Raw genomic sequence first — 27,615 nt, forward strand, 5'->3', positions numbered from 1 at the left:
TATTAGCTTATTTTGGGGGGACAAGAAAAAAAAAAACTTCACCTTGTACAAAGTGGTATATTTTTCTTAGTGGGATCCATACATCGTCATGTTGAATAATGGCCATTTTAATATGTCTAAAGTCTTCATCAACGTTTAAATAATTTTTTTTTTTGTATTCAAGAGTATTTTTTTATTTTAAGAGTATTTTTAAGAACAGTGAGTGTGCATCCTGAGAGATGGCCAAAAATGCCATATTCCAGTATTTATGTCTTGTAATTTAAATAAAGTCTATTTCAAATAAATTAGTAGATGAATACAAAAAAAAAATTATTCCAAGAATTCCAAGAATTTAAATGTACATAATTACTTGAGTAGAATGGTAATTAAATTTGCAAACTATTTGTTTAATTATTTCATAGCCTTGGATTTATTTTTATCTGTGAGCTTTGATTGTTGGAGCAAGTGGGCGTGGCTAACACAGTTAAGGTGATTGGTCCTCGCTTACACCAGGTTAACCAATCAGATCTCAGGGTTTATTGTATGAGTCACCGTGACAGTTCATATTATGACGTTATGGAAAATAATAACATTTATTTAATGAAAGCAATTGTTGGATAATGGCATCTTTGATCTTCCAACAAGAACAACAATTTAATTGAACTGAATTTGAGTCTGGTAGAGAAGTAATTTCATTTTTTTAGAGATTTGGAACATGAAGAGCTCTTTTTTTTTTTTTAGAACTTTCAGGAATTGATTTCATTATCAATTCCTGAAATAATTTAAACATTTAAATATATATATATATATATATATATATATATATATATATATATATATATATATATATATATATATATATAAAGGAAAGGTCTTAAAAGCTCCTATCAGGGCATATTTGCATATTGTATTGCATATTTTTTTTATTTATTATTATTTAGGCATATATATAAAATAAAAATAAATCCTTGATTATGTAATGTTTTAAAAGATTTAAAAAGCCATACATACGACTGGAGACGATTCACATACGATTCTTGTGAAAAAGCCAAAAATCCATTTTTTTGTATTAATGTTTGCATCATTTTTTTTTTTTACCTTAATCCCCCTCTTTAATTAAACCCAGTTTGGTCCAGTTCATCAAGGTCTTGAAATCCACTCAGCTCAAACTGTGAGCTCACACGAGAGTTTTAATATCGATCTTTTGAAATTCTTCTCATGAATCCTGTTGGGTTCACGCTGACCCACTAACGCAACCTCAGTGTCAGACTGGTCTGCAGGCTCGATCTGATCTCTTAGCATTTGAAGTATTGCTTGAAATGTTTTAATTGCCTCATGCAGTGTTGTTCAAATCTGCCAGAGAGGGCATATAGAATATATTTCCATTCATAATGCAGACACTTGTGTCTTTTAGGCGTAACGCCCTGCCCACCTTGAGAAAGACACTCGCTGAAGCTCAGATGAAGTCAGAATTTAAAATGAGCCCACGCTGAATCTGCCTAGCTGGCGTTTTTCCATATGCTTGCCGTGGATGTGCACACATGCTGACACAAAGAGAATCTGGCTCTGTGATTTCAGTAGGGGGTTGTGGTCAGTGATAGGCTTGTTAGAGCTTCCTCTGACCAGGGGTAGGTGCTGATATAAAGCCAGAAAGGGCAGGGCAGGCTCACACACACACGCACGCACACGCAGCAGGCAGAAGAATCAAATATAAATCATGTTAACAGGAGCTCACCTTCCTGGCTCCACAGCTTATCAGCTGATGTCATCAGGGTTATTGGATGCTAAGAGGTGTTTTTAGGCCGGATGAAGTCAGCAACGTAGCTGGAGCAAAAGTAACTACAAAAAGCAGAACAATGAACACTAACGTGAAATAAAATCAGGTGGGTGTGTATGATCAAGTTACAGTACGTGAAGAAGTATTTATCTTCTTACAGATTTATGTTTTGGCTTTTTTCGTTTTGTCACATTTAAATGTTTCAGATCATTAAACAAGTTTTATTGTAAGGAGATAACCTGAGTAAATACAAAACATGTTTTTAGAGTATTTTCTCATTTATTAACGGAAAGATGCCATGCAGAGCAGCATGGCCTTGCAGTAGGTGAAAAGGTAATTGCCCCTTAAACCTAATAACTAGGCGTGCCTCCCCTGGCGGCGTCTGCAGCAACAGACTCTCTGCCTCTGTGCAGAGGATGGCTTGCTGAAATCAACTCTCTCTCCTGTGTCAGATAAGACACTCACCTTCTCAAAAGGCTCCACTTTCTTTTCTTGTTACTCTTAGAATATTTTCCCCATCAGTCAATTTTCGGCACAGGTGACACATGGGCCTTTGTGCTCTTTTTGGCCAGCGGTGGTTTTGGCTTCAGGACTCTCACATGGAGAGTCCTAAAGCCTCCATGTGAGAGGCTCTCTTTCTTATAATCCTTATAATTCATTCTCTCTTTCTTATAATTAAATCTTGAACCCTGGCCTCGGGTGAAACAAAGACCGCTTTAGATGTGGTTCTGGGTTATTCCTTAACCTCCTTGATGAGTCGCTGAGGTTCTCTTGAAGTAATTTTTTTTGTCCACCAGCCACGTCTCAGAAGGTTTATCCCTCTGTCATATTTTCTACATTTACGGATCATCATCAGGATAGTTTATCCTACTTCATGCCGTCAGACAGGTTCTGTTTAAGCAATCAGAATTAGGCGTTTCTGGTGAAATTGAACTCAGCTTTACAAACAATTTGTTAGTCAAAATTACTTTTACACATATTACCAGGTTCCCCATTGTAAATGAAATTTAAAAAAAAAACTTTGTACGCATATCAATTGTAAAATTACTTCATGACAAACAGTTTGAAGCTTTTCATACAATAATAATTGGTGTCCGAGCGCCACATTAAAGTTATTTTCGGGACTATGCGTTAATGCGAGATTGTGTGTGTGTTTAGATTCGTTGGCTCCCACCTGCAGATGGAACTCCTCAGGGATGGAAGTCCAGACAGTTCTGCTGAAGTATGTGTAAGTAGCAGCATTCGCACACATTGTCTGACCCTGCATTACCCTGGTGCGGTGAAGAAATGTACATTGTAACGAGCTCTTACAGTAAATGTTATGACACTTTGTTTAAACAGGTGGTGAAACATTCCTAAACAGACATGAGGAATTTCTCGGAATGTTACTACAACTCTTCTTTTTTTTATTTATTTATTTTTTGTATTTTTGCACTTAGACCTCAGATGAAAAATGTCCATCCTGCTAGCTCCCAAAACTAACCGGCTAATTGGTCTCGTATCTGCTGGTTGACTTCAAACACAAACACGTGAGTCGCCAGCAGAGAACACGGGAGTGTAACGCCCGGTGGGTCAATTGAACCTCAGCCACTCCTCACGCATCATCATCAGAGATGAAAGGCGCAATCTGAAGGGGAACTCCATTATTTTCACACACACACACACACTCCTCATTGCCTCTCTCTCTCTCGCTCAGGTCACATGGTTGCACAGGGTCGACTCTTCTCATTGATGTTATGGGGCATCAAAAGCAGCGAGTCAAACAGAATTTGCAATGAGAGTGTCCGCACTGATGGTTTGATTAAGCAGACCGAAAAGGGATCAGCAAATATGACTAAAATGCTAATAGACTCTGCTTTGATTGGGAGCATAACTACAGACTGGCTGTGAAAGTCACTTAGTACCTTTACTCAAGTGCTCTGCTTGAGTAGGACTGAGCGCGTTCAGATGGGTGTTTTACACGTTTGTGTTGAAGCTCCACTTTTTTTTCTCTTTTTTTTTCCCCCCTTCACTTTTTCCTCTCCGGAGTTGATGGTTGTTATAGTTTAGTTGCTTTTTACCCAGTCACAGATAATCAAACAGAACGGGGAATTTCCAACTTCGGTCTGGTAGATTTGAAAAAAAAAGTTAATGACTAAGAAGGAATCTGTGGGAAATGTTGAATTGTCAAGGTGGTGGTCCTGGCTTTCTTCTCCCTGTTTAGATGAGTTCCTTGAGAATCTTGAAGTATTCTTATCACAGATGCACTGAGACATCGACTGAATGAGAATTGGATGACTTTTAGCTCGATTGACCCTGACCGCTGACGGCCTGTTTCGAAACAGAAAAATCAGATCTCTTAACAACACCAGGTTGGGCTGACAACAACACCCTTCGGTGTGTAAGTGTTTACTGAGTAAAGAAGCCTCAAAGCTATTTGCAGTGTCAGAAAGGTGTTTCTATGAAATGGGCAATATGGACTTAAAATTATGTCACAGTATTTCAAAAGGAAATTTTCAGTGACAATTTAAAATAGCAAAAAAAAATGAAGGAAGAGCCTGTTAATGTAAAGCTTTAAAACCAATAGGACTTAAAAGATTTATGAAGTCAAAAACTTATTTAACTTTATGCTGATATAGGGGAGGTGTTGTTAGGTTCCAGTAAATGGATAACATAACGTCAAGGTCAAAAGAAATTATTTCTTTTGCTATAACTTAAATCTTATTGATATAACTTGAATCGTATTGATATAACTGCTGAACAGAGAGGTTACGCAGGATCAAAAAGATCTCATTGTGCAAAGGTATCAGTCCTGAGAAGGGTGTGTAAAAGTTCATGGATGCACCACAGCACTGTGAAAACAGGCTCTACAAATTGAAGGAAATTGGTCAACAGTGATGCTTCAAAACAAAATTTCTCTAAACAGAATGAAGAGACGGGACGGAAACTAGTCAGGGAGGTTGCCAAGAAGTCGATACAAACACTGCTGCAGGGATTTAACACCAGCTCTGGCTGTGTGCTTCCTGTGTCAAGAACTTCCTGAATTTTTCACGTCTTAAATGACCCCACCTCCCTATTTTAATACTTAAAATACCAACTATAACTTGTCTACTGGGGTGTGCATGTGACGTGACACCTTTTTTTAAGTTTCTCTTCAGGATGGAAAAGACAAGAGTACATCCCATTTCTCAAAGAAAAATATTCATATTAGTTTGAATATGAAGCTGGAGATAGGCACCAGCACCCCCCGACCCCACTGAGGGACAAGGGTGTAAAGAAAATGGATGGATGGATGGTTTGAATATGCATTTCCCTATTATTAATGTCAATCTATTCGGCTAGCTTATCTCCTTTCTGTTGTTTTTGATTTGATTGCAGCGCACAAAGGATGTTTATTCATAATCCACTGGTTATTCGTCAATGCTATATGTCGAGTATTTTTGCTGGCAGCAGATCCGGAGATGTTGTTGCAACATTGGCATGCCCAGTGTAAGGGCATTTAACATTTATTTCACCTCTGTGTGAGGGAAAGATTACCACGCCCACAATATGGCTGCAATAACCATAATAAACACAGAATTTGTTGCGACCAAACAGCAGATATTAGGACTTATTTGTCACTTTATCAAACCCTGTCAGGATGAAATACATTTTTTAATTTAGAACCTCACGTTGGCGTTTCCGAGTCTAGCAAACTACTCTTTGGAGAATTATAAAAGGGGACTGAGCAGATATAGAGAGACGGAGGACGCGATCACAATGGTCGTAAACGCTGCGCACGCTCCGTCAAGTGCTCCGGTACTCGGGAGCTGCTGGAAGCTCCGTTTTTACGAGTCTTTATTAAAAACGTTTATCGTGGCCCTTTATTTAAAGTAAATTACATCCAAATTAGTTTAGAGGATCGGTGCGTGGTTCTAGGAGCATTTCCAACAAGTGCTTAGATAAGTCAGCCGCATCGGCCGCATCCGCACTCCACTTTTGTGTTTGCAGGAAAAGAAGGAAAAAAAGAAAAGAAAACAAGAAACCAGAAAGCAAAACACTGCAAATCCCCCCAGATAGTTTGTGTATATGTGTGTACGCACACGGCGCCAGTCTCTCTGTCACCTCCCTCCAGTGTCTCGAGACAGGAAGAGACATGTTCTCCTCGGTCCCCCCCCCACCTTGGGGGAGTCGATGGGAGGTGGCAAGAGTAAGGAGGCTAACATTCATCAAGCTGTTGATTGGTGCTGGTCTCCCCTGTCTCCCTCTTACCCCTTTTTTTATTATCTGTTTATTTCTAAGAGCTTTAAAGATGTTGCCTAAAGAATAAAAGCTTTCGTGGTGTTTTGGATTTAATCTCCATTGAGGGAACGGAGTGGAAAAGGGAGGGGCTTGGAGGAAATAATTACTCCTATCGAACCGGGAGGAAGTTGTTTGACCAGTCACTCTGCCCCAGTGGATATTAACCCCGTCGGTGAATCAACTTCCCTACATCCGGCCTGCAGAGGAGGGTGATGGAGAGCCAGCATATCCAGTCAAGATTATTGTGATAATTGCAAACATTTGCTGCAGAAACATTCACCGGGCTGCAACCCCGACTGTGTAGCATGAAGGAGAAACGTGTATTCAAATTATGAGCTAAGAACTTTGTTTGTTTGTCTTTTGTTTGTGCTGCTGGATTTTTACTCAGGTTTTAGATCTACAGCGTCCGTCATACTAATGGGCACCCGTGGTATATATACATGAAGCATTTAAATTTGTGATTTCCTAGAATCCACCACCAGTTTTTTTTTTTTTTTTATTAAAAATATCCTGGTAGTTACCAAAACCTTTGAAAGAGAAAGGAGCTAGTGACACCTTACCTGGGGGTATGAGGAGCTTTTTGATACCTTTTATAATGTTTCATATCAAATGCACCTGGAATGTTTGTTAGCATAAAGTTCATTTTTAGGGTGATATGACTAACTCTAGGAAAAATCCCCCACATGACAGTGTGTAAGGATTCTGAAGATTTTGTAATCCTAAGATACTTTTCCTTTCTTCAGTTCTCCAATTATGAGCCTTTAAGATAGTTTTCCCTCCCTTACCATTCTCCTCACTGTTTGTGAAGTGTATATATAAACTTTGACCTTTGTCCAGCCTCGTTTGTCATCATTACAGTTGTTTTAAACATTTTATTTTTCACAGACTTGTGACTTGTGTTTAAGTTTAGGATTGCCGCAATTTCTATGCAGTAGTTACGCAATTTCCTAACTTTAATGTTTAATGGCATGATTGCTTGGCTTTCCCAATTTGAAGACCAGTTCGTAGAAAGTATCTTCTGTGTCATTTTGTGTATATAGCACACATGAATACAAATTAAATAATCTCATATTCTTGATTTAAGTTTTAAAAGCAACGCAGAAAATTACAGCAATTTTTGGGTTGCATTTTTCTTCTCAACACACAATTTTTCTCCAACTGAAAGATTGCTGTCAGAATCAAGGCAAGATCTTTTTTATTTTTATTTTTTTTTATTTATAATGTAATCTTAGGTGAAATTCTTCTAAGGCTTTTGACACATCCTTAACAGAGGCTCCAATAACTGCTCAGTTAGGGGGAAACAACAATTATGTCCTTTGCAACACAAAGCCATTGTCCTGAAGCAGCAGGCAGAAACTGTTTTTTTATTTTTTTTTCCTTTAAACCCCACAGACGTCAGATCTTTGAAACGTCTTTCCACTAAGGAAAGAAGTGGAGAGAAAATTCCCTGGAAACAAACTAGCATTTTTTCCCACTACTATTGTATCAAAGTGGTGACTGAAATTGCAGATATGTGCTTTTTAATGGAGATTCATTCGATTTTTTCCCTCCTTCACTTTGTTTAAATATTAAATTTACCCTGACAGAACATTTTGTCTGGGTAAATCCCCCAAAAATTGGATAAAGGCTAGAATGATCATTGTAGATCTAGATGGTTTGTGGATTATTTTACACACATAGTAAACAACACGTGTAATTAATACATCCACGGTCGTCGTGTTGTCATGCTGAAGCCGAATGAGGCTTATGTTTTTACCACCGGAGAGCTCGTTGTTTAGTTAACCTTCCTGCTCGATTTGTCCCTGATATGTTGCAGCTTTGCAAACAATTCGTTGTTTTTGTGTCCGGCTTGACAGGAAGATAAACGGCGCTGCTGTGTACCGTCCAAAATATTTAGCTGTAAACCATGCTTTATTTTCCTTCTGCTCTGCACATATGAACTACCTTTTGTGTAAAATCCTAACACAATACATTAAAATTAGTGGTTGCGAGGTCAACAAAATGTGAAAACGCTCGAGTGGTGTAAATACTCATGTAAGGCGCTGGTGTTGTTTGTTGTACTGCTGTGTAATGTTGTGGGAGTAGTCTTGGAAAAGCAAAAGCCTGTAATTAATTACGAATGTTGAATGTTGGTATTTCAGAAAGGAAGGTGAAGCTCGCCTAGAGGTCAGCAATCTGGAGAGGTTTGTTGTGGGTCACCGGTTGTCTTGGCGTCTCGCTAACTGGGGGCGACTCACAGACAGAGAATGCAGGCAGCTGGAACCGCGCTGGTGTGTGGGATCTTTAACCGTGAGCTGTCCTAATCACCTGGCCTCTGGAGGGAAGAGCCTTTCTGAGAAGTACATTCACTGCCGCTTGCAAGTTCAAACAGAAAGCCACTGACTTTTCGGAGCTGATTAAGTTTTTTAGCTTTGTGTTGTAATAACCCCACCCCCCATCCCCCGAATACTCAGAGTCACTTCATTCATCTGAAAGCCCATGAAGCTGAATTGTATTTGACATTCATGCTCTGGCAAAGAGCTCGCTCCAAAGACAACCTAACAGTGGACGTTAATACGTAGTGAACTGCAGGGAAAGGTAATCCGTATTTTCCATCTGACAAGACATGCTGGGGGTGGTGGTGGGGTGCGAACCCCTATCATGCAGGCTTGTCTGTGACCCTGTGAGAGACTTATATATATATATATATATATGTGTGTGTGTGTGTGTGTGTGTGTGTGTGTTGTCTGGCTGCCTGCCCTGAGGAGGTTTTTGGCCAATAGCCTGACTAAACCAGTGGTTCCTGTGCGATGTTGGACTAACTCCAATTGAAGGAGAGCTTTGGGCCAGCTGGGGCCCTTTCTAATAAGGAAGTGGGACTTTATTCCTCCATCCCCTGCTGAGACACAGAGGCATAGACTGGAGCTGCATCAGATCTCAGGAGCTGCATGTCAGCAGCTGCATTCGCCACCACCCACCTCCCCAGCAGCCATCGTTGGGATGTAAACACAGCTCAGGACAGGCGTTTTTTTTCCTTGGGAAAGGGAAACTCCCCTTTAAGAGAAAGAAACCTCCAGCAGAACCAGACTCAGTACGAGAGCCCATCTGCCACAACCAAGTTTGACCAACAAAAAAAAAGGAGCACAGAAACACTGATCCAGAAGAATTTTCTATGTTCCGGAAAACTTAAAAATAGTTTGTAGCTCCTTTAGTGGTTTTATAGCAAAGTAAATAAACTCTGAAATCAATTGTGTGAAAAACAGCAATATCCCCTTCAGTGGCTTTATCTAGGACGGAGACAAGGTGAGAGAAAGGTGGCTATGAATGTCATCGATTGAACATGAAGGTAATGTTATTGTCAGCAATAGCTCAGCTGAGCTCCCCCCTGCAGGAAGGCGTTTTTGCTAAACAGTTACATCTGGCTTGATGTAACTTCTGTGCAATGAGAACATAAAGCTAATGGCAGCAGTATCTTAAAGTAATGCTCAGATGGAGAGCAGTAGGAGAAAGAAGCAGAGTGAGGAAATGTATTAAATATCAAATTTTTTCTGTAAGAAACGTGTTTCTACTGAGTAACCCCTTGTAAGCCATATTTGTTCAGACCTTTTCTGAATATTTACGTTCACAATCTTTTTCAACTTTAACTTCATTTGCTGGTGGCTTTTGTGCGTTAACAGACTTCTGTGTAGCCCAGCTTAACAAGCTACCAAAACTTCATGCTTGAATGCTTTTTTTTTACATAAATCTAAAACTATGCTACATCTAACAAAAGAATCAAGACAATTGTTTCCATTACCATGGTTGAAATCAGTTACTTGTTGGAACTTTGCTCTTATTAGATGATTTAACAAGTCCTCTGTTCCCTTTAGTCACAGCACACAATCGACAATCGGTGATAACAAGCGAGAAAATTCGCTGCGTTACAAAAAAAGAAACAGCCCATGCATTCATGTGAAACCCGATCACACCCCTTCTTTCTCAAACACCGCTTGTTTACCTATCCTCACATGCAGCAGAACCGAGATATTGGATGTAACATATTAAGCCTAAAATTCACTAAACCTGTCCTTAATCTGTGCAGACATGTTCAATGATCAACCCAGTCTTTAACCTTGGCGTCTCAGCCAGAACAAACAGGGTGATGTGGAAGCAAGCGTCCCGTCAGGTTAGCCAAGCGGCTGTGTAGCGCATCGATTCCCTCATCCCTGATTGAACGCGCAATGGGGCATCAGTTAGTTCAAGCGTCCTTACTCCCTTAAAACAAAAAAAGCATTGTTCTCAAGAAGCAGTTTCCAAGTCTCATGCGTCCTCTCTGACTATGTCAGTCTGCCAGTCTCTTTTTTTCTCATAAGATTACGGATGACTTTCTAGTTGCTTATTGTTCCAGATAGTTGCCCAAAACTCGCCTGAACTCAAGTTGCCACAGTTTCAGAAAGAGGTCTATTTTTAGCAGTACATCTGGCGAAGAAGTCTGACCTTTCTTTGCGATCCGCTGGTGGTGGGATGCTGTGGAAGGTAAAGATAGTCGGGGAGAAGCTTGACATGAGTATTTGAGACATCCTGCGTGTCACAGTTCAAGTTTGGGCTTGAAAGATTTGCAGGTAGGCCTGTCACAATAACAAATTTTGCTGGACGATTAATTGTCTAAAAAATTATTGCGATAAACGATAATTTTGTTTCAAGACCTTCTGACACTGATTTAATGGAAATGATGTAATACTGCATGCTATTTCCTGCCATAGATAGATGCACTTTATTTTCAAAAGAACACATAACACTAACAAAACAACCAAAAACAAAAATAAAATGGATTCTCAGTCTCCATTGGCAAAAAACGTACTTGAATAAAAACTAAACAGCATAAAGCCAAAGTGGAAATAAATACTGCATTCAACCAAAAGAGTGCAGATTATGGAGTCTGTATACTATATTGCCCTTCATTAATCACTAGATTTAAATAAAGATGGGCACATCCCACTACCTAATGCAATAGTTCATGCCACACAATTTTTTGCCCCTATTTTGCCCTTTCGACAATCTTAGATTGTTGGCTGATCTAAGATTGTCGTTGGTGATTTCGTAATCGATCATCCTGCAGTGTGTGGTAGGTTACGGTAGATCGTCGTGACCGCTCCGATCTAAATCAGGGGTTTTCCCCGACTGGGAGCTTAACGCTGAATGTGACAGGTAGCCAATCAGAAAGCACGGATTCTCCTCCACGCTTTCTGAGGGGAAATTACAGAGGGGAATCCCAAACAGCTGACACGGAACAACACAAAGTCCAGCAGACATCGGAGATGATTTGTGGAAATAACATTAATGTTTATTCAACATTTCGTGCAAAGAATATAGAAATGACAGGGGGAGAAGTTGGAGCCAAATTGCTACCGCAGTTGATAAACCCGGTAAGTTTTCAGCTGTTCTTCGTTAACGTGACATAAATAGGTTATAATGATTTTCATTCAGTCAGGACTTTACGCTGACTTTAGTCACATGCATCACAGGTGGATTCTAGTAAAGCATTGATTAATGCCTGATATTAAAATTAGTTAACTGGACTTGTAGCCATTATTTTGTGCCCAGGTGGCTGGACACCACAAGGCATGACGAACCCGATCGAACCATTATACCTAGGATTTCTGTCGGCTAATTTGTCTCTCAGATTTTGAAAATGGGCCGACAACTCGTGTAGTGTGCGCTGGACATTACACTAAGGAAATGAAGAAGGGAGGGTCAGTGGAGAGCACCGGAGCTGAGCCTTTTTTATTCAGTGTCATCAACAGAAAGAAAAAAAAGCAGGGAGAGATGATAAAGCCGATCATTAAAATGAGGTCGATAGGTTTAATTTATCGTGCGATTAATCGATTTATCGTTTATTGCGACAGGCCTATTTGTAGGAAAACAAAAGGAGGGTTCAGTGACATTAAAAGTCAACATCAGTTAACTAATCAGAGGAGAGATTTCATTTTCTGGAAAGATAGTTGAGTGTATCCAGGATGTTGAGAAAACTCCCCTGGCTAGAAAACCAAATCCCTTTAGTCTATTTACCAAACTTTGCGTATCAAAGAGAGGTTCTGGTACATTTGGTCCCTTTCGAGTCTTACTTGGACATTTTTTAATCAGGGAGATCTATTTAGTCACACCAAAAAGTCATAACTGGTACAAGCGGTTTAAAGTACGACCAAACAAGTTGTTGTTGTTTTTTCCCCCTTTAAATTAACCCCACCACAAATAGAAATCTGAATTTTATGACCAATTTTGAGGTTCTGATTTTTGCACTGATAAATATCGATTTTGCCCTCTGCACAGGGCAACTGCTTTGCAATTTGTTTTAAAACAAACTGATTACCTTGTTCACATGTCAAGTTGTTTATGGTTTTACAATATCGACTGGTACAGTTGGTGCAGCTGGAATTAGAAAAACAGCAGCCTCTTTGTAGCCTAGACAATATTTTCTTCAACTCTGACTTATTTCTGAGTTTGTCAACATTTTCAAATCGGCATGATCACAGACAGGTTTTATCCACAACAGGATGAATCAGAGGAGAACCTTTCTGTTAACTACTGAAAGTCTTGCTCTCTCTTGCTCTCCTGGAACCTGATTGAATCACAGACACATCTACACATTTTGTTGAAATAGCTCCTTTAATATATATCCTCCTATATTCTGTTTAAACTCTTCGCTGAAGTACTTGGCGTACTTCCTGCAGTAATGACTTCTTACACAAAAGAGCCTTTTTTGTAGGTGCACCATGGTAACGCTTGGGAATTAAACATTCATTGAATTTTCTACCAGCTTGTCATCAGTCAAGTCAAAAAAATCTCCTTCTGGTTTCTTTGTGTGTCTCAAACATCTGCACTCAAAAGTCAAATGTCTCGTCCTCAGGTGACTAATTGGACACGTTGGGTTTTCTTTGCATCCTCAGGCTCCTGATGTGTGATGGTGGCCGTGGCCGGCTGTGACGGGCTTTGCTGTTTGCCTCTTTTCCTTTTTAGAAATTAGGAGGAATGACCTGCTTCCAGATCCTGCAGCAGCGCACCGTCGGTGAGTTTTTTTTTTAATCCTCCGCTGATTCCAACAGGAGAGGACAGCTAGGCGGCAAGGTGTAGATCCCACCTACCCACCAAAGTGTCCACCAAAGCAGTCCGTGTCTGTTCTGTCACACTGTGTGAAATATTTATTTTTTTGTGTGTGTGTGTGAAAAAGATAAAAAGTGACACACCTCCGCATACATCTGCTGGCTCAAACCTAACCACTAAGACATTTTTAACACTGTGTCAGCTTTCATCTGAGCAGTTATTTTGTGTGTGTGTGTGTGTGTATAAAACTTTTTTTTTCAGAACTAGATGCAGTCATAGTCAGAAGAAAGTACTTTCTCTTTCAGGACATCAGCTCAGACTTTTAGGCTACACAGAAATAAAAGGTTTGTGGCAGAAAAAAGCACAATGTGCCCACAGGCAGACATAATGGTGGCATTTTCATGTTGTGGGGAAGCTGATTTTCAGCAGAGACACTGAAGTGGATTATAGTTCATGGGAAGAGAGGTGGATGGAGGAAAAGACAGGACAATCCTGGTAGAAAATCTGTTGGAAGAGGCAGATACAGGCAGAGCCACAATAAGATTATTTACATATAGCAGAATGGCCTAGTCAAAGTTTAGACCCAAATGCCATTGAGAAATTGTGGCAAGGCTGAAAAAAAAAAAAACGATGTTCACAGAGATTCTACATGCACTCTAAGCTTGTCTTGGGTTATCGCATAAAATTCCAATAAAATACGTCCAAGACTGCGTTTGGAGCAGGATGGCGATTCAATGGGTGTGAGAACTTTCTCCAAATCGCTGCCCAGATTTTATAGAGATATTTCTATCTTTATGCCGTGACTGTATTTCAGATGAAAATTTGTGTGGTTTTGCAGACACAAAGGCCGAGTATTAGAGATTGAGGGGGAGTCCAAGACGGGACTTGAGGGCATGTGTCTTTATTACAGTGTCTCCTTTTATATGAGATTTCATGGGGTTTTATTTAGAATCGGTGTGTGTCATTCAGCTCTGCATGGTCCCCTTGTGTTTTCATTAGTGTTTAAGCTGCGATGTGCAGAATCCTGTACAGCCCTATCTTCCTTTTGTATTTTTCTCCCTTAGGCAGCAGCAGCCTTTTGGGCTTCAGGACATACTAGACCCCAGCCTCCATCACACATCAAGCGCCCGTCCCAACCCTCTTCCCGAAGTCTTTGCAACTCTATTAGATTTTTTTATACTGTTACATACTCGAGCTTTTAGAGGCAGCACTTTGGCTACACCTCCTCTGACTCGTGCGATGGAAACGGTCCCCGTTTTCCCTATGGCGTCACATACGGGAAGAAAGAAAGAAAGACCGCAGGAGGAGATCCATGGAAGTGTGGCCAAAGTGCTATCGAGTAATGTTGTTATAATACTAGAATTATTACTATTCTGTATATCATTCATATCAATGTTATTATAATAAATACATGTCGAAGCATGACTTTGCAAAAAAAAAAATAAAAAATCGAAAATAAAAAACAACAATGCTGTACATTTTTAGATATTTTAAAGAAGTACAAAAAAAGTATTTTTGTAATCAAGACAATGTTGAAATGTTTTGATCGGTTCATGTTGTGTATGAGAAATTGTCATACCTTTTGATTTTTTTTTTTTTTGCCTTTTTTTTGTGTTTTGTGCCATTTATTAAAAAAATTACAAGTTGTCCTTCCATACCAAAGCAGTCATATCAGTTTGCCTCCTTGTCTTTTCTACATAAATCTGTGGATTTTGGTTTGCTGTTTTTTTCTTTTCTTTTTTTTTTTTTTTTGAGCCGAGTTAAATCAGAAGTCCTTTTTTTTTTGCCCTGTAGGCTGTCATAATCAGATGTGCTAGTGGAGGCATCGACAGGATTAAAGCCATCGCCGGTGAAAGTAAAAAAAAAAGTGACCCCAGAGACGGCAACGACTGGCAAACTCAACTCCACTATTATTAGAAATCTGCTCCTTCATTTTGTAGCAAAAGGACAACAGATAAGTACAGAGAAACAAAAAGACCAAAGGCTTTTTTTTTTTTTCTTTTTTCTTACTTACACTGGTGTGCTATTTAGAATTCAATGTCTGACTGCTTTGTAGTCCTCGGTCTGATATTTTTCTTATGAAGTAAGATATTATTTTTGCTGCATGTCCCTCTTGGTGTCACTCCAAAGAGTCCTTCAGCATCTGAAAGAATTTTCACTTTAAGCGATTTGTCTCTTTTGTCTATTTTTAGGAAGCCTGCGTGATTCAACTTGCTTTTGTCGAGTTTGCATTTGCATATTAATGATCGAGATGAGGGGGTTGAGGGGGGAGAATATAATTTCTAATCTGGTGTCTCTCTGCAATAACATCTGCTGTGCAACATATCATGAACTGATCATGTTTCTGTGACATTTTTAATGACAAAATTATGATCCTTGTCCCTTGTACTCGATTCTTGTACTTTTCTGATAAAGTCACATGTACTGATGTGGCGCTAAAGAAGAAGAAGAAGAAAAAAAAAACACTGAAACGCTGTAAGAAGTAAACAATACTCCCTGTAATCTTTAAACCCAGATGTGTGAAACCATCTAGGACGAGTTGAGTCATGTACATTTCTCAGTGTTTCTTCATGTTGAGTAATAATAATAATAATAATATGCATCATATAACGGTGGACCATATCACCTGAGTACATGAAGACCTTTTCTTTTTTTTTTTGCTTTTACAATTTTAAACCAAGTGTGGAGCCAAATTTATTAGAACAAGTATTTATAAAAAAAAGTGTGTGTAAGTTTTTCTTTTTTTTTCTTTTAAAAGATCATAGAAGATGCCTATTGTATGATTCACTGTAAGTATTATTGTAAGTTCAATTGTATAATCATTTGATCATTTTTCTAGGGCTTCTTTTGGTTTGTAGCTGTCTGATTGGAAACAATCTGTGTTTGATATGTGAATACTCCTATAAATTCACTGTGAAAGTCGGAGAACAAATAGATCTTTTCATGTTTTTCCAGCCTTATGGTACATAAGTTGTCCTGGAGGTTGATGAGACGATCCCTCTGCTAATGAAAGATGTTTCTTTGCTTGGTTCAGTGTGTGTAGCTGTGTATTGTGCATGCTCACGGCATGTTTGTTCTTTTTCTTAATGCTTACAGTGCTGTTGATATTTATGTATTTTAGCCACTGTGAGGAGGAATTTGACCTCAGTGAGTTGCAGAAATTTGTTGGTTTGAAACACACACAGAAAAAAAAAAGGTGATCAAATGGAGCCGTTTTTATGAATAGGTTAAATGAAGACATTTCGGTCCATCTGCCATTAAAGATTGACATTAAAGCTGCTGTCGTGACTGATGTTTATTTATCTTAAAATTGGGTAAAAAAAGATTGTTCAGACTCTTTTGTTCAAATAGAGGATATAGCTGAAGGCATCGCAAATGTTTTCACTTTAAGATACTTTTATGTCCCCCTCTAATAAACGTAGACAGAAATAAAATAAAAAACACTGCTGGGCTATGAAGGGCGGATTTCCCCGTTCAGGATTGTACAAAAAAAATCCCCCAAAAACAGGAGAACTTATTTTGATTTGATTATTTATTGACGACATCACAAACGAAACTAACGTCAAGCAAGTGGGGACAAATTTTTGAATATTCCGACTTTGTTTTTGTTCGTGCAGGTGAATGACAAAAGAACACATTTAGATGTATTTGATAAGAGGCACGACATAATGTTACAAAGTAACTGTTGCCTCTCAATTAGGCCTTTTTTGCTACTGAAAAGTACAAAAATAGCACATTATAACGTAGTAATGGAAAGGTTCTCCATTAAAAAAAGTAAGACTAAAAGGGCAAAATGTCACACACTTAAAGAACTGTGTAGTGAAAGAAGGGATAAAAAAATCTATTATACAAATTTGTAAAACTATTGATTTAATATATCTGATGTGATCTAGTGAAAGATGATATTGTCCAGACTGCAAACAGAAATAAATGAACATAAAAGAGAAGACGGCCTGCTGGAGAAAATTAGAGGACGCCGTTTGCCCATTTTAGAAATCCACCTGCACATGGTGCCATTTCCATTTTCCCTCTTTCACACTTGTCATTGGATGACCCCCACCACCCCCCAACCCTCCATCAAAACATGATGTGGGATACTATAAAGTGGTTTTTGCACCAGGGGAGCTGGAGACCTCTCCCTGCCCTCTATAAGAATAGCCTGGCAAACCCAGGAGCTGGCTACACCTGAGACAGAGGCCAAAGCCAATTTACTTTCCCTCCATACTGTCTCAGCTCTCATCTGTCAGGCAGCATATAGCAGCTTCTCACATGGCACGCACACACACTAACACACATCTGAGGGGCGTTCACACGTTGTCATGGAGGAGAAAAGTGTTGGATAAAAGTGCCTTGTGAGCAGGGAGGAATATTCATGCAGTCATAAAACCCAACTTGCAACACATTAGCGCGACGTTCCTCCCCTTTAAGGAGTTCATTAAAGACTTGTTTGCGATGCCTTTAAAGTGTCTGTCTTCCAACAGAGGAATGTCAAACAAAAGACACAAGGAGAAACGTAAAAGCAGCACTTGTTGGCTAAAATTTGCTCTCTGGGTTGTTTTTGTATTTCCTGTACCAGTATTTACTGATAAATATTGGATCTCTGAAAAAAAAAAATATATAAACAATATGTTACAATTTGTTCATGCTAGTCACAAATGTGTCAGCTGTTAAACAGCACAAAGAAATAAAAACAGTCACACTGACTGGTTCAATCTGACACACATGAATTAACAGTGAAGAAATGAACTTAGCCATGTTAATGTCTTACGTTTGCCAAGAGCCAAAACTGTGATGGTTAAGAGGATCATGGCATCTTTAAAATTGCAGCTCCGACTAAACGTTCTGGGTCCAAGTCAAAGTGGTCAAAGGAGGGAGCAATGGACTCCGTGAGTGGCCTTGGCTAGTTGAAGAGGCTTGACCCGTGGAGTCAAAGAATAAGCTAATACAGCTTTAATTGTTGAAAATGTTAAAGCTGGTTGAAAGTTGTCACTAATCAGATCCCCATAGTGACTGCTACGCATTACTGAAAGCACCGTCAATGGGAATGTGCATGCACTTACTTGCCTCAGGGACAAATGACGCGAGGGGTGAAGGCAAGTCAGCTGAGGAGTGTGAAACTTGTGGGCAGCGCTCTGCCGATTTATGCTTTCGCATCCACCTGAATAATGTGTAGTTGCGCCACTGCAACCAAGCTTCACTCTGTCATGGGAATTGTGTCTTCTGATCACTGTGGCCTCTTACAGTAGGACAGCTCACCCTTCCTGAAACTGTAGATAATTGTTTTAATGCTGTTTTCATTTTGTTTGCACCCTTGTTTTCTTTGCTTGTTGGTATTTTCTGCATGCCTCAACCAGCAGTTCTCACTGTAACAAGTTACTGCCATTGTTACATTAGTCAAACAGAAGCCGATAACCTTTGCCACAGAGTAGCTCCAGATACTCGCAGCTAAAATGCATGAGACTTGACGCTGTACTCATCGCTGACTAACTTCCAAGTCATCATTTCACAGCTTGGATGCGTCTCTGCACAGTCATTATCTGAACACTGATTGGTCAAAATGCGGCGCCGGGCTACCGAGAAGCACTTCCTCACCCCAAACCTCTGACTCTCCCTCCGACGCTTACGGTTTCTCTGCGTTTGTTAAACAAAGTGAAGATGAGTGAAGGAGGAAAAGTTTGCCCCCCCACTAAATCTACGCCTTGTTCTGCGTGTCTTTTCCTCCGTCCACCTTCTGTTTGCCCCCTGCTTCGCACTCGGCCGCAGCTTCCAGCTCCCTGCGGTGGGCCTAAGGGCCCTCAGGTCCTCAGCAATCAAAACACTAAAGTCTCCCACGACATTCCCTTTTCCCACAGATTCCATGCTGCTTCAGTCTGCTTCACCAGATTCCAGATAATTACACAAAGATATTTTATTAATAATCTACACTGATATCCAGCAAGCGTACTGTGCGTGTCTGTGTAAACATGGTGTGTGTCACATGATAGCTAGCTTGACTCAGAATGACATCATGTACCCAGAGAACCTTTTCAATGGAAATTCAGGAGTCCAGCAGCGCCCCTCACTGGTTATCTTAGGGAATTACAGACTCCATCTACAAAGTGCCAACACCAACAATGGTGACGCACTAATTACGGCGATAAGAAAAGCATTATAGGGGTGTGGAACTGCTCCAATATATTCAGTTTCTGAAACATTTAGACTAACTGAGTCTGAATATTTTAGCAAGGAAATTTCACAGACTATGTTGAGGTCCCTCCGATAATTGATCGCTCTCTCTGCCCGGTCAGCTCAACATGTGGCAGACTCACCCGCCATGATTGATGTTGGCGCTCAGGGCGCGAGCCGTGATAGATCGATGCTGTACGTAGGGATGATCGTACCATTACTGCCTGTCAGTTGTCAGATGCGTTTGGACGATGATGTTAATAAATTAGAATGTAAATATAAATTTTTTTTTTCAGTTATCGAACTGAAAAAAAATGTAAGCTCAGAGATTCATTCATTAAAGCTTATAAAACCCCAAAAAATCCAGTTTCTCATCAAACTGCACAAGGGCAACAGAAAGTATTTCTAAGTAAAGCAATGTTATGTTAAGATGAAGGCAGTGCCCTTGATAGGGAGGAGAGACACCAAAGCCAGTGATGCAGACTAGCAGAAAGCTGCAAATCCACCTGGACCACAGGCTGATCTCCGCGCCATGCTTCCTTGATGCGATAATTCATGCAAAACTAGCCTCACAGATATAGCTGTAGTTAGCGGACATTTTGAATAAGAAGTACATTTTGTGATTTCAGTCTCAACCTTTTCATTTATGCATCAATGTCTTTGCATTCCGACTTTTCTACTCTGTTGTGAAGAACTATTCAAGTATTTAAAGCATTTTTAAAGACAAACACTACAGATTTATCTGAAGAGTCAGAACTCATTGTCCTCAAATTTCTTCTTTATAAGTTCTGCCGGTCCATTTGGCATGCTGTGTATCGAGCCTTGAGGTTTTTCAAAGCCAGAGAGAAAAAAACAAAAAAACATCAAGGACCTGCCCTTCTTGTAACAAAACCATGGTGGAAAGGATCCGTGCTCAAATTCCTGCTAACGTTGACCAAGCCCTGCACTGGTGGCACAGACGGTCTGCGTGAGGAGACACTGGACACAGTCAAGTCAAAACAGGTGTCATAAAATAAATATCAAACTAGTTACGCTCTTTTCGATCTGACTAGTTAGCTACCTAAAACAAATCTGAACAGTCCTCAGAGAAGCTTAAGTGTGTCACTACTAAGTCCTTTCACCATGACGCTATATTTTATGTTTGAATCGCAAATCTGATATAAAATGAGCACACGTTACCCTCTTGTGGTCAACAGTGCTTATTGCACATTGAGTCATTTTATTTTTGCTTTCTCATGGCCAAAAGACAACATAGTTGTTGTTGTTGAGGGTTTTTTTTACCCACAGAATGAGCAGCTTTGTTTCATGTTCCACCACTAAAGCTTCATGTGATAAAATAAAAAAGCCCTCATTTTTAAAAGAGCACTTATTTCCTTACAGGCAAACACATGATATCTCAATAACATCACACCACAGTCATTCTACACACTGGGTGAGTCACCTCGAATCAGACTCTGGAGTGCGGTAACAAAGCAATATTAGCTCCTCTATCCTCCCTATCATAAAGATAAAAAACACTGAGATGCTCATAAAAATGTAATTATGAAGAGGTGATCTTTGTGCTTAGTAATAATAATAAAAATAACAGCCCGCTATCATAATTGGCACGGGATTTGCAAGTGTAGGTCACTCCCCCTGTGATGCAATCCACACGGATTACCTCAAATTTAAAACAAAGAGTTAAAAAGGCAAACATTGCAACACGGAGAGCAAACATTACAGCAAATTGGGCTGTTTTCCTTCAATCTAACTGCAGATTAACTTTCTGGTCTTTGAAGGTTTGTGGGTTAAGTTGTATGAAACGTATCTCAACGGCCTCATGTTGTATGTAAACACGATAGTTTCATCACCATCCTCTGTTTTTTTTTTTTAATCTTCCTTTTATCTCGATGACGTCAAGAGTTATCAGAGTTCATCGGCTAGCTTTATTTCTAAAAACCCGCAAACATTTCTCAGTGTTAATGGCATGTGTAAAGTTTTATTGAACATGTCTGTTGTCAAATGAAAGCAGCACATCCAGCTTACGTCGCTTTACGCCATGAAAAACCATAAATCTTTTATTGTTTCTTCTAAGACATCAAAATGGCGCTGCGATTCTGTCCTAGTTGTGTTTCCTCCTGAGTTCAGCTGGATGTTATTCACAGTAATTGAGATAATTGAGAATTAAAAAAAGGGACACTTTGCAGTTGGATCAGCTCTTTTAGCTCCCTTTATTTAGACTTCCTGACCTCCTGGCCTGAGAACTGGACGCAGAGTACAAAAATGTGTCTGTCAAGGTCATCAGTTGTCAATCAGGGGGCGACACCTTTCTGTTTATTGTTTCACCGTTACATGATTCATGATTCATCCCCAAAGGCATTTGTACATATGTATAAAAACATGTTCAGGTAGATAAAATAAATGAATTGAGAATACACCTTAGGGTTGGTTGTTCTTTACTGTTAAGAAGGAAAAAAAAAAAAAAAAGTTGTGTGAGCTATATAAAAGTAAAAGTATGAACAGCCAGATCCTGGTTACTGCTTCTTGAAAATCCTCTTTGCATCCACGCCTTCGTAGTTGTAACTCTGCAAATATAGACAAAGTTCAGGTGAATGGAGACATTGCATGACAAAATCTGCAGTCATGAAATTTGTTTTATACGGACGGCTGCATAAAAACCGTTGCATAAAACAGTTTTATGCACTAGCCGATCTTCCCGTTTGCTACAAGCAGACGATAAAGTTCAGACTTAGTGCTTTGATGTGAGGCCCTGAGCGCCTCAAGAAAGAGAGGATAAGATTGTTTGGTACTGGCAACCTTCAAAGATACAATTTATCAAATAAACTGTATCAAGTTTTCAAGCAAAAACTTCGGCAGAGATTCTTGAATGTAGCTTTTTCAGTTTTCAGAAAGCGGTGCATCTAGTTTAAAAGCAGGCCGAATATTGGCAGCTTGCAAACAAACGCAAAGGGGAGCCGCGGGAAATCTTTAAAATGACCCTCATCCTAATACAACTTGACAAAATATATCATGCATATGACAGTGTTTAGCTATGAGATGGCAGCAGATTTACAAATGGGCCCGCTTCACTCTTGATGCCCCTATGGTGGGCCTTGTGCAAGCATGAAATTTGGAGATCCACTTTGCTGCATGTATGAAGAAAAAAGATCCGGTTTAGTTTTGCAAATGCAGCTGGGCGGCTCCATCTTTCACTTCAGGGTGGCACTGACCTGCACAAGCTCTCCTCCGACCAGTGATCTTGTGGTGGTCAGGACCTTGTTGTTGTCTTTCCTGTTGAAAGTCCCTTTCAGGGTATCACCCTCTAGCACCCAAGTACCCTGGTAAAAATAAAGAAAAAAAAAGAGATGAATTTTTAACCTCTATAAGGATTTTAAGCCTGTTGTTATATGCATTTTTTAAAATTATTTTCCTGTTGATTTTGTTGCATTCAAGCCATTTGTCGTCACTCACTGTGAGGTCGGTTCCATCGGCCATGGAGTAGTCAAACTGGACGCCCAGGGTGAAGTCGATCTCTTTGGTGCGGAACGTGCTGGACTCTTTGATGTGGAACTTGTCCCCGGTTTGCTCGATAACGAGCTTCAGGTTGTCGTGCTCGCCCAGCTTGCGCTTCACCACGTTGACGCCTGGAGGATGTTCAAAAATGCATGTTTTTAAATTCAAAACGAAGTCAAGTAGCAAACCTGTTGGAACCTTCTGTGCATCTTGTAGTCTTAACCCTCACGCAGGTCACATCATTTAAAAAAACAAAAACTAAAAAAAACAGAACTGTTATGCAACCTGAAGCGCCTTCAGGTTGCTCCTGATTTGACCGACTCACCCAGCTGCTCCATGAACTTGTCGTAGTTCTCATTGCGGTCAACCTTCCAGGTCCCATTGAAAGCCATGGCTGCAAGCTTCTCTCCTGGTCACAAGGCACCGGGGACAACCGTGTGACTGAGAATGCCCACTGGCCCTCATTTATACCCACCCCCTCCCCCACGTCCCTGTCAGCCCCCACCCTCCACTCTCACCCTCACCGAGCTGGCATGGAGGATGCCGTCCTTTATCTCACTGATTATCTGTCTGCTGATGTGGCCATTCAAATGTAGGGTGATTGCTGCGCGACCTCGAGGAAGGGCTCATAAATGAGCACAGGGCCCCTCCCTTCTGTGAATCTGGCACAGTCGAACACTGTTGCACTGTTCTGCGGGAGGGGGAGAGGAGGGAGGGAAAGACAAAAGCGCGAGCTGTTTGTTTGGCTGCCAGTGGCAGTCACTCAGCTGAGTCCCTCTCTGTCCCTCACTCAGGCTTTTCTTTGTCCGGTGAGTTTGTGCCGTGCATGAAAATGACTGATTGATAGTGACAGCCTGAGATTCTCTGGTGTCGCAGCGAGCACAAAAACAACATTATATAGTGCACGATGCTGGATGGTTTCTATTTATTTAGATTAATTAGATCGTAAGATGGTGAGAGGTATCCGAGTGCGGCTGTTTGGGGACGGAAAGCTGTTGGCAAACAACTTTGACACCAGACAGAGTAACTAGTCTGGGTACTTTCCTCCCCATGTTAACCTGTTTGTACTTTAAACACCTAATGCTTGTTTTCACTTCAAACATTCCGTTGCTTAAAATAAACCACCTGGAGTTACTTCAGGGTATCGCATCAACTTCCCACCACAAAACGTGGAAAGTTGTGTAGAATATCCGAACCAGCTGACGGTAGCTGACTTTCTTGGCTTAAAGTTGTTCATTGTTTTGAACAGATAGTAGGAAATACATGTAGTACTCCATAGTGCCAACCTGAAGGTAAAAGTCCGAACACTTAGTGTCCAGGATGTGTGGGGTTTGCACAGATTTTAGCTTCCTTTTTTTCTGACCACAGACTTGTTCAAGTTCTGGACTGAGGGAAGATCAGCCCACATTATCCTCTTGGCGATTTAATTGTTCATTGCAGTTTTATCCTGTCGTGTTTTGTGAGTGAGCCAAACCTCATGGTGATGGACGAACAGAGGATGACCAGCAGCTCCATTTGTGGGTTGCACTTCTTGAGCTGCAGCAGAAGCTACAGTCTCTGTCGCGCCGCCTTACGAACAGTATCTGCATGCGAAGACTGATATGGATGAGTCCTAGGAACTGTAAGGGATCCACAGTAGACACAGTGTTGTTGAGGATGATGAGGGGAGGCAGTGTGGTGGTTGTTTGCCAGAAGTCAACGGTCCCTCTCCACAGTCTTCAGTGGTTTGACCTCCTGGTGGTTCTGACTGCACCAGTGACTCCACCTCCTGTCTGTTTGCAGACTCATCACTGCCTGAGATCAGATCAGTGATCTTGGACAATGACCAGTTTGCAGATGACTCTGAGGTGCAGGCATTTGGGTAAAATGGAGTGGGGAGAGAACACCCACCTGGTACTGATGCTCCCCAGCTTCACCTGTTGCCGCCGGTCATTCAGGAATCTGGTTGTCCATTGACAGTGGTGGCTTTTTTTCTTACAAACATTTTCTTTTTTAGGCGTTTTAAGTGAGAGGCCACCACAAAAGAGATGAGATGGCTGAAAAAATGTTACATGACTGTTGAATATTATTATTATAAAATGGAAATTTGAAGTGTCTGAACTGAAATTGTATTGAGCTCTCTTGATTTTTAAATACAGAAACAAGCCTTCAGCGATTTTTGTCTATCAGCTGTGCAGCTACATACTTGAAAACACAGCTTTACACTGAGTCAGGTTGGGTGGTGAGCATCTGGTAAAATTATGAAAATGTGTTTTGATGTAAATCTGTCTGCTGGATCTTTGGCTGTATAGTTCAAATCTCGATTCCAACAAAATGTTAAGAACTGATGGTTGCTCAAGATTTTTTCACCTTTGAAGAGCATGACCATAAAGTTCATTTTTAGTCTTTCTGAGACCATATATGTTTAGTAGTAAACTACAGAGCTGTTGCATTATCTCAAATACTCCAAGAATAGATGAGGCTCCAATATAAATTTTCAAAATTTTTGCAATTTGTTATGTAATTCACAAGATTTTAATCTTTATGATAAATAAACTTTAACATATTTATTTATTCACAAAGAAATGTATTGGCAGTCTTCAAAATGTACTATGATGTGACTGAATTAGTGCCATAAGAGTCAAATATCATTGTCTGAGAGAACAAATAATCTTAAGCAGTCTGATAAACAACCGGCAAACATGCTACGCAGAGTGCCATTTCTTTTTTTCTGTTACGCTTTTCACAGAGGAAGGGGCCATTAGATATTCAGTTAAATGAGATTAAGCATGCCAGAAAAAACAGCAACATTACCCGTATTGTCCCTAATGATATTGTCATTCCGCTCACGTCTCTGGACAATGAGGCCCTATATTGTATCTGCATTCCTGAGAGGAAAAGCTGTGGCCTCAAGAGCTAGAATGTTGGATTATGGACAAAAAGACTTATTTCAATGTTCACACCTAAAAAAAAAAAAGGGAGATTATATTTACATTTAAAATAATTTGAGGCATGAAGCTAAATGTGAAGAGACTGTTAGACCTGAGAAAAAGCTTGACCGGTGTTCTTTATAATAGAGCCAGATATTCTTTAGTGTTAGCTACTTTGCACAGGTTTTAAAAAGTTGTCGTTTCAAAACTTCTAGCACTTCCTGCCATGCCGCTCCAATAGTAAGAAGTTCTTTCAGTGAGGCTCCTGAACTTCTCAGGCTGCATGAAGCATAGAGCAATAAATACACTTAGCATGCTACCCTTGTTTCTGGGCTGCATCCAAAACTGTAAGCTAAGCTAACACAAACGCAATCATGCTACAATAAGCTAACATGCTAACAACTGGCAATAAAAAAGGGAATAATTTGTAATTTATCTGAGTCTAAATGCTAAAAGATAACAAGGCAGCGTTTGATTGTAGTTGTGTCTCTTCTATATAATCCCTTTTACTGCTTTCAGTAAGACAGCATGTACTTTGAGTTTGATTAAGTTAATCAGTGCATACAGGTGCCATAATACAGTTGGTTCTCAATGGTGCATAATAAAGTTGTCTGACGTGCAATAAATGTTTTATTGATATAAAAACCACACCTGTTTTCCGTTCCATTAAAACTTTCACCATGGTGTTTCTTATCAGCATGTCACCAGAGCATTGGTTGGTTTTACAATTTGATGCTGATAAAACAGTCACCAATTATGTTGATTAAAAATATATAAATATATATTGGTTAATAATTCTTGCGTCATATTGCAGTTAATAATCATAACACCCCATTAAAATACTAAATCTGATGCTTATATAACCTCAATCCTGAATCTCTATAAGAGGCTCATTAAAAGTCTACTTAAGAGTTTCCTAACTTTTTAAAACTTTTTTTTAATAATACAACTATATTTTTATGGGATTTTATTTGACCGAACAGCAAAATTATGATGTAAAAGTTATGTGTGCTTTTTTTTCAAGGTTTGCGAATAAAAATCTGGTTTTCACTTGCATTCAGCTTCCTGTACAATATTACAAAAGAAATTAAACTTGTCACCTCGTTAGTAAATTCAATCTGTGTGCAATTTAATCCCCTTATAAATGCAGCTGTTCCATAAAGGCCACAGAGGCTTTGTTAGTGAGCAAATAGCATTATGAAGATCAAGGAACACAGCAGGCGGGTCAGGGAGAAAGATATCAAAATATGTTAACTGTATTTTTTTTAAAAAAGAAAAAAAAAATGCGCAGAACGTGTGACCGAAACAAGCTGCAAGATCTTCCTGTTTGTCCAAGCAATGGCAAGCAGGCTGAAGTTCCTCTGGCCAAGGAAAGATAAATATAAATGTGTTGGCCCTGTATACTAAACTCTGTGTGTGGAGGAAAACTAACACCGCAAATCATAGTAAACACACTATTCAACCGTGAAACATGGCGGGCAGCAGCATCATGCTATGGGGAAGCTGTTCTTCAGCTGAGACACTGAAGTGGGTCATAGTTCATGGGAATGCAGATGAAGCCAAATACAGGACAATCCTGGAACACAATCGGTTAAAGGCTGCATAACCCTGGAGAGTGGGTCCGATGTTAATCTTTCAGCAGGATAGCGACCATAAATATATGATCAGAGCTACAATGAAATGGAATGGATCAAAGCAAAAGTATGGATTATAATGGCCCAGTCAAAGTTTAGACCTAAAGTTGGACTTTTGACTAAAGTTCAAAAACGCTTTTTAGAGACTCTCTTCACATGTGTGGCACACTTTTTTTTTTAATGATTTCCACGTGTCATTTTCCTTCCATTTACAGATATGTTCTGTGTTGGGTTAATATGTCACATACAATACAATGCAATGTATTGTCTGCGTAATGTAACACAACTACATGAAAGTCTAAAAGGCGTAAATTTTTTCCCATAGTCAATCACTTTTATG

At 39.9% G+C, this 27,615-nt stretch overlaps 2 protein-coding genes across 4 annotated transcripts in view; one reads left to right on the forward strand and one right to left on the reverse strand.

Annotated features, from left to right (window-relative positions):
• Positions 1-16,355, forward strand: part of LOC103480657 (RNA binding protein, mRNA processing factor) — a 48,145-nt gene extending 31,790 nt beyond the window's left edge. Inside the window, exons 7-9 of one of the 3 annotated variants that reach the window (XM_008435685.3) lie at positions 2,915-2,978; positions 12,922-13,040; positions 14,140-16,355. In XM_008435685.3, coding sequence (XP_008433907.1) covers positions 2,915-2,977 — 63 coding nt within the window. In that variant the 3' untranslated portion in view covers position 2,978; positions 12,922-13,040; positions 14,140-16,355. Of the gene's footprint in view, positions 1-2,914; positions 2,985-12,921; positions 13,041-14,139 lie in introns of all 3 variants that reach the window. The other 2 variants (XM_008435684.3, XM_008435686.3) reach the window with 2 other exon arrangements.
• A 5,076-nt stretch (positions 16,356-21,431) lies between these two features.
• On the reverse strand, positions 21,432-23,209 carry LOC103480658 (fatty acid-binding protein, intestinal-like). Its single transcript, XM_008435687.3, has 4 exons — positions 23,058-23,209; positions 22,691-22,863; positions 22,450-22,557; positions 21,432-21,804 (listed from the first exon to the last, which is right to left on the reverse strand). The coding sequence occupies exons 1-4, from the start codon at positions 23,122-23,124 to the stop codon at positions 21,754-21,756; spliced, it is 399 nt and encodes a 132-aa protein (XP_008433909.1). The 5' UTR covers positions 23,125-23,209; the 3' UTR covers positions 21,432-21,753.
• Between the last annotated feature and the right edge of the window lie 4,406 nt (positions 23,210-27,615).

This window comes from Poecilia reticulata, chromosome 18 (genome assembly GCF_904066995.2).
Source record: "Poecilia reticulata chromosome 18, P_reticulata-male-v2, whole genome shotgun sequence".
Classification (NCBI taxonomy): domain Eukaryota; kingdom Metazoa; phylum Chordata; class Actinopteri; order Cyprinodontiformes; family Poeciliidae; genus Poecilia; species Poecilia reticulata.

Bases quoted from the DNA above. Each gene is read 5' to 3' on its own strand.
- LOC103480658 (XM_008435687.3), bottom strand. From the start codon at position 23,124: ATGGCTTTCAATGGGACCTGGAAGGTTGACCGCAATGAGAACTACGAC. The intron at 22,864-23,057 runs GTGAGTCGGTCA...AACATCCTCCAG, and splicing joins CAAGTTCATGGAGCAGCTGG to GCGTCAACGTGGTGAAGCGC. The intron at 22,558-22,690 runs GTGAGTGACGAC...TATTTTTACCAG, and splicing joins CCGATGGAACCGACCTCACA to GGTACTTGGGTGCTAGAGGG.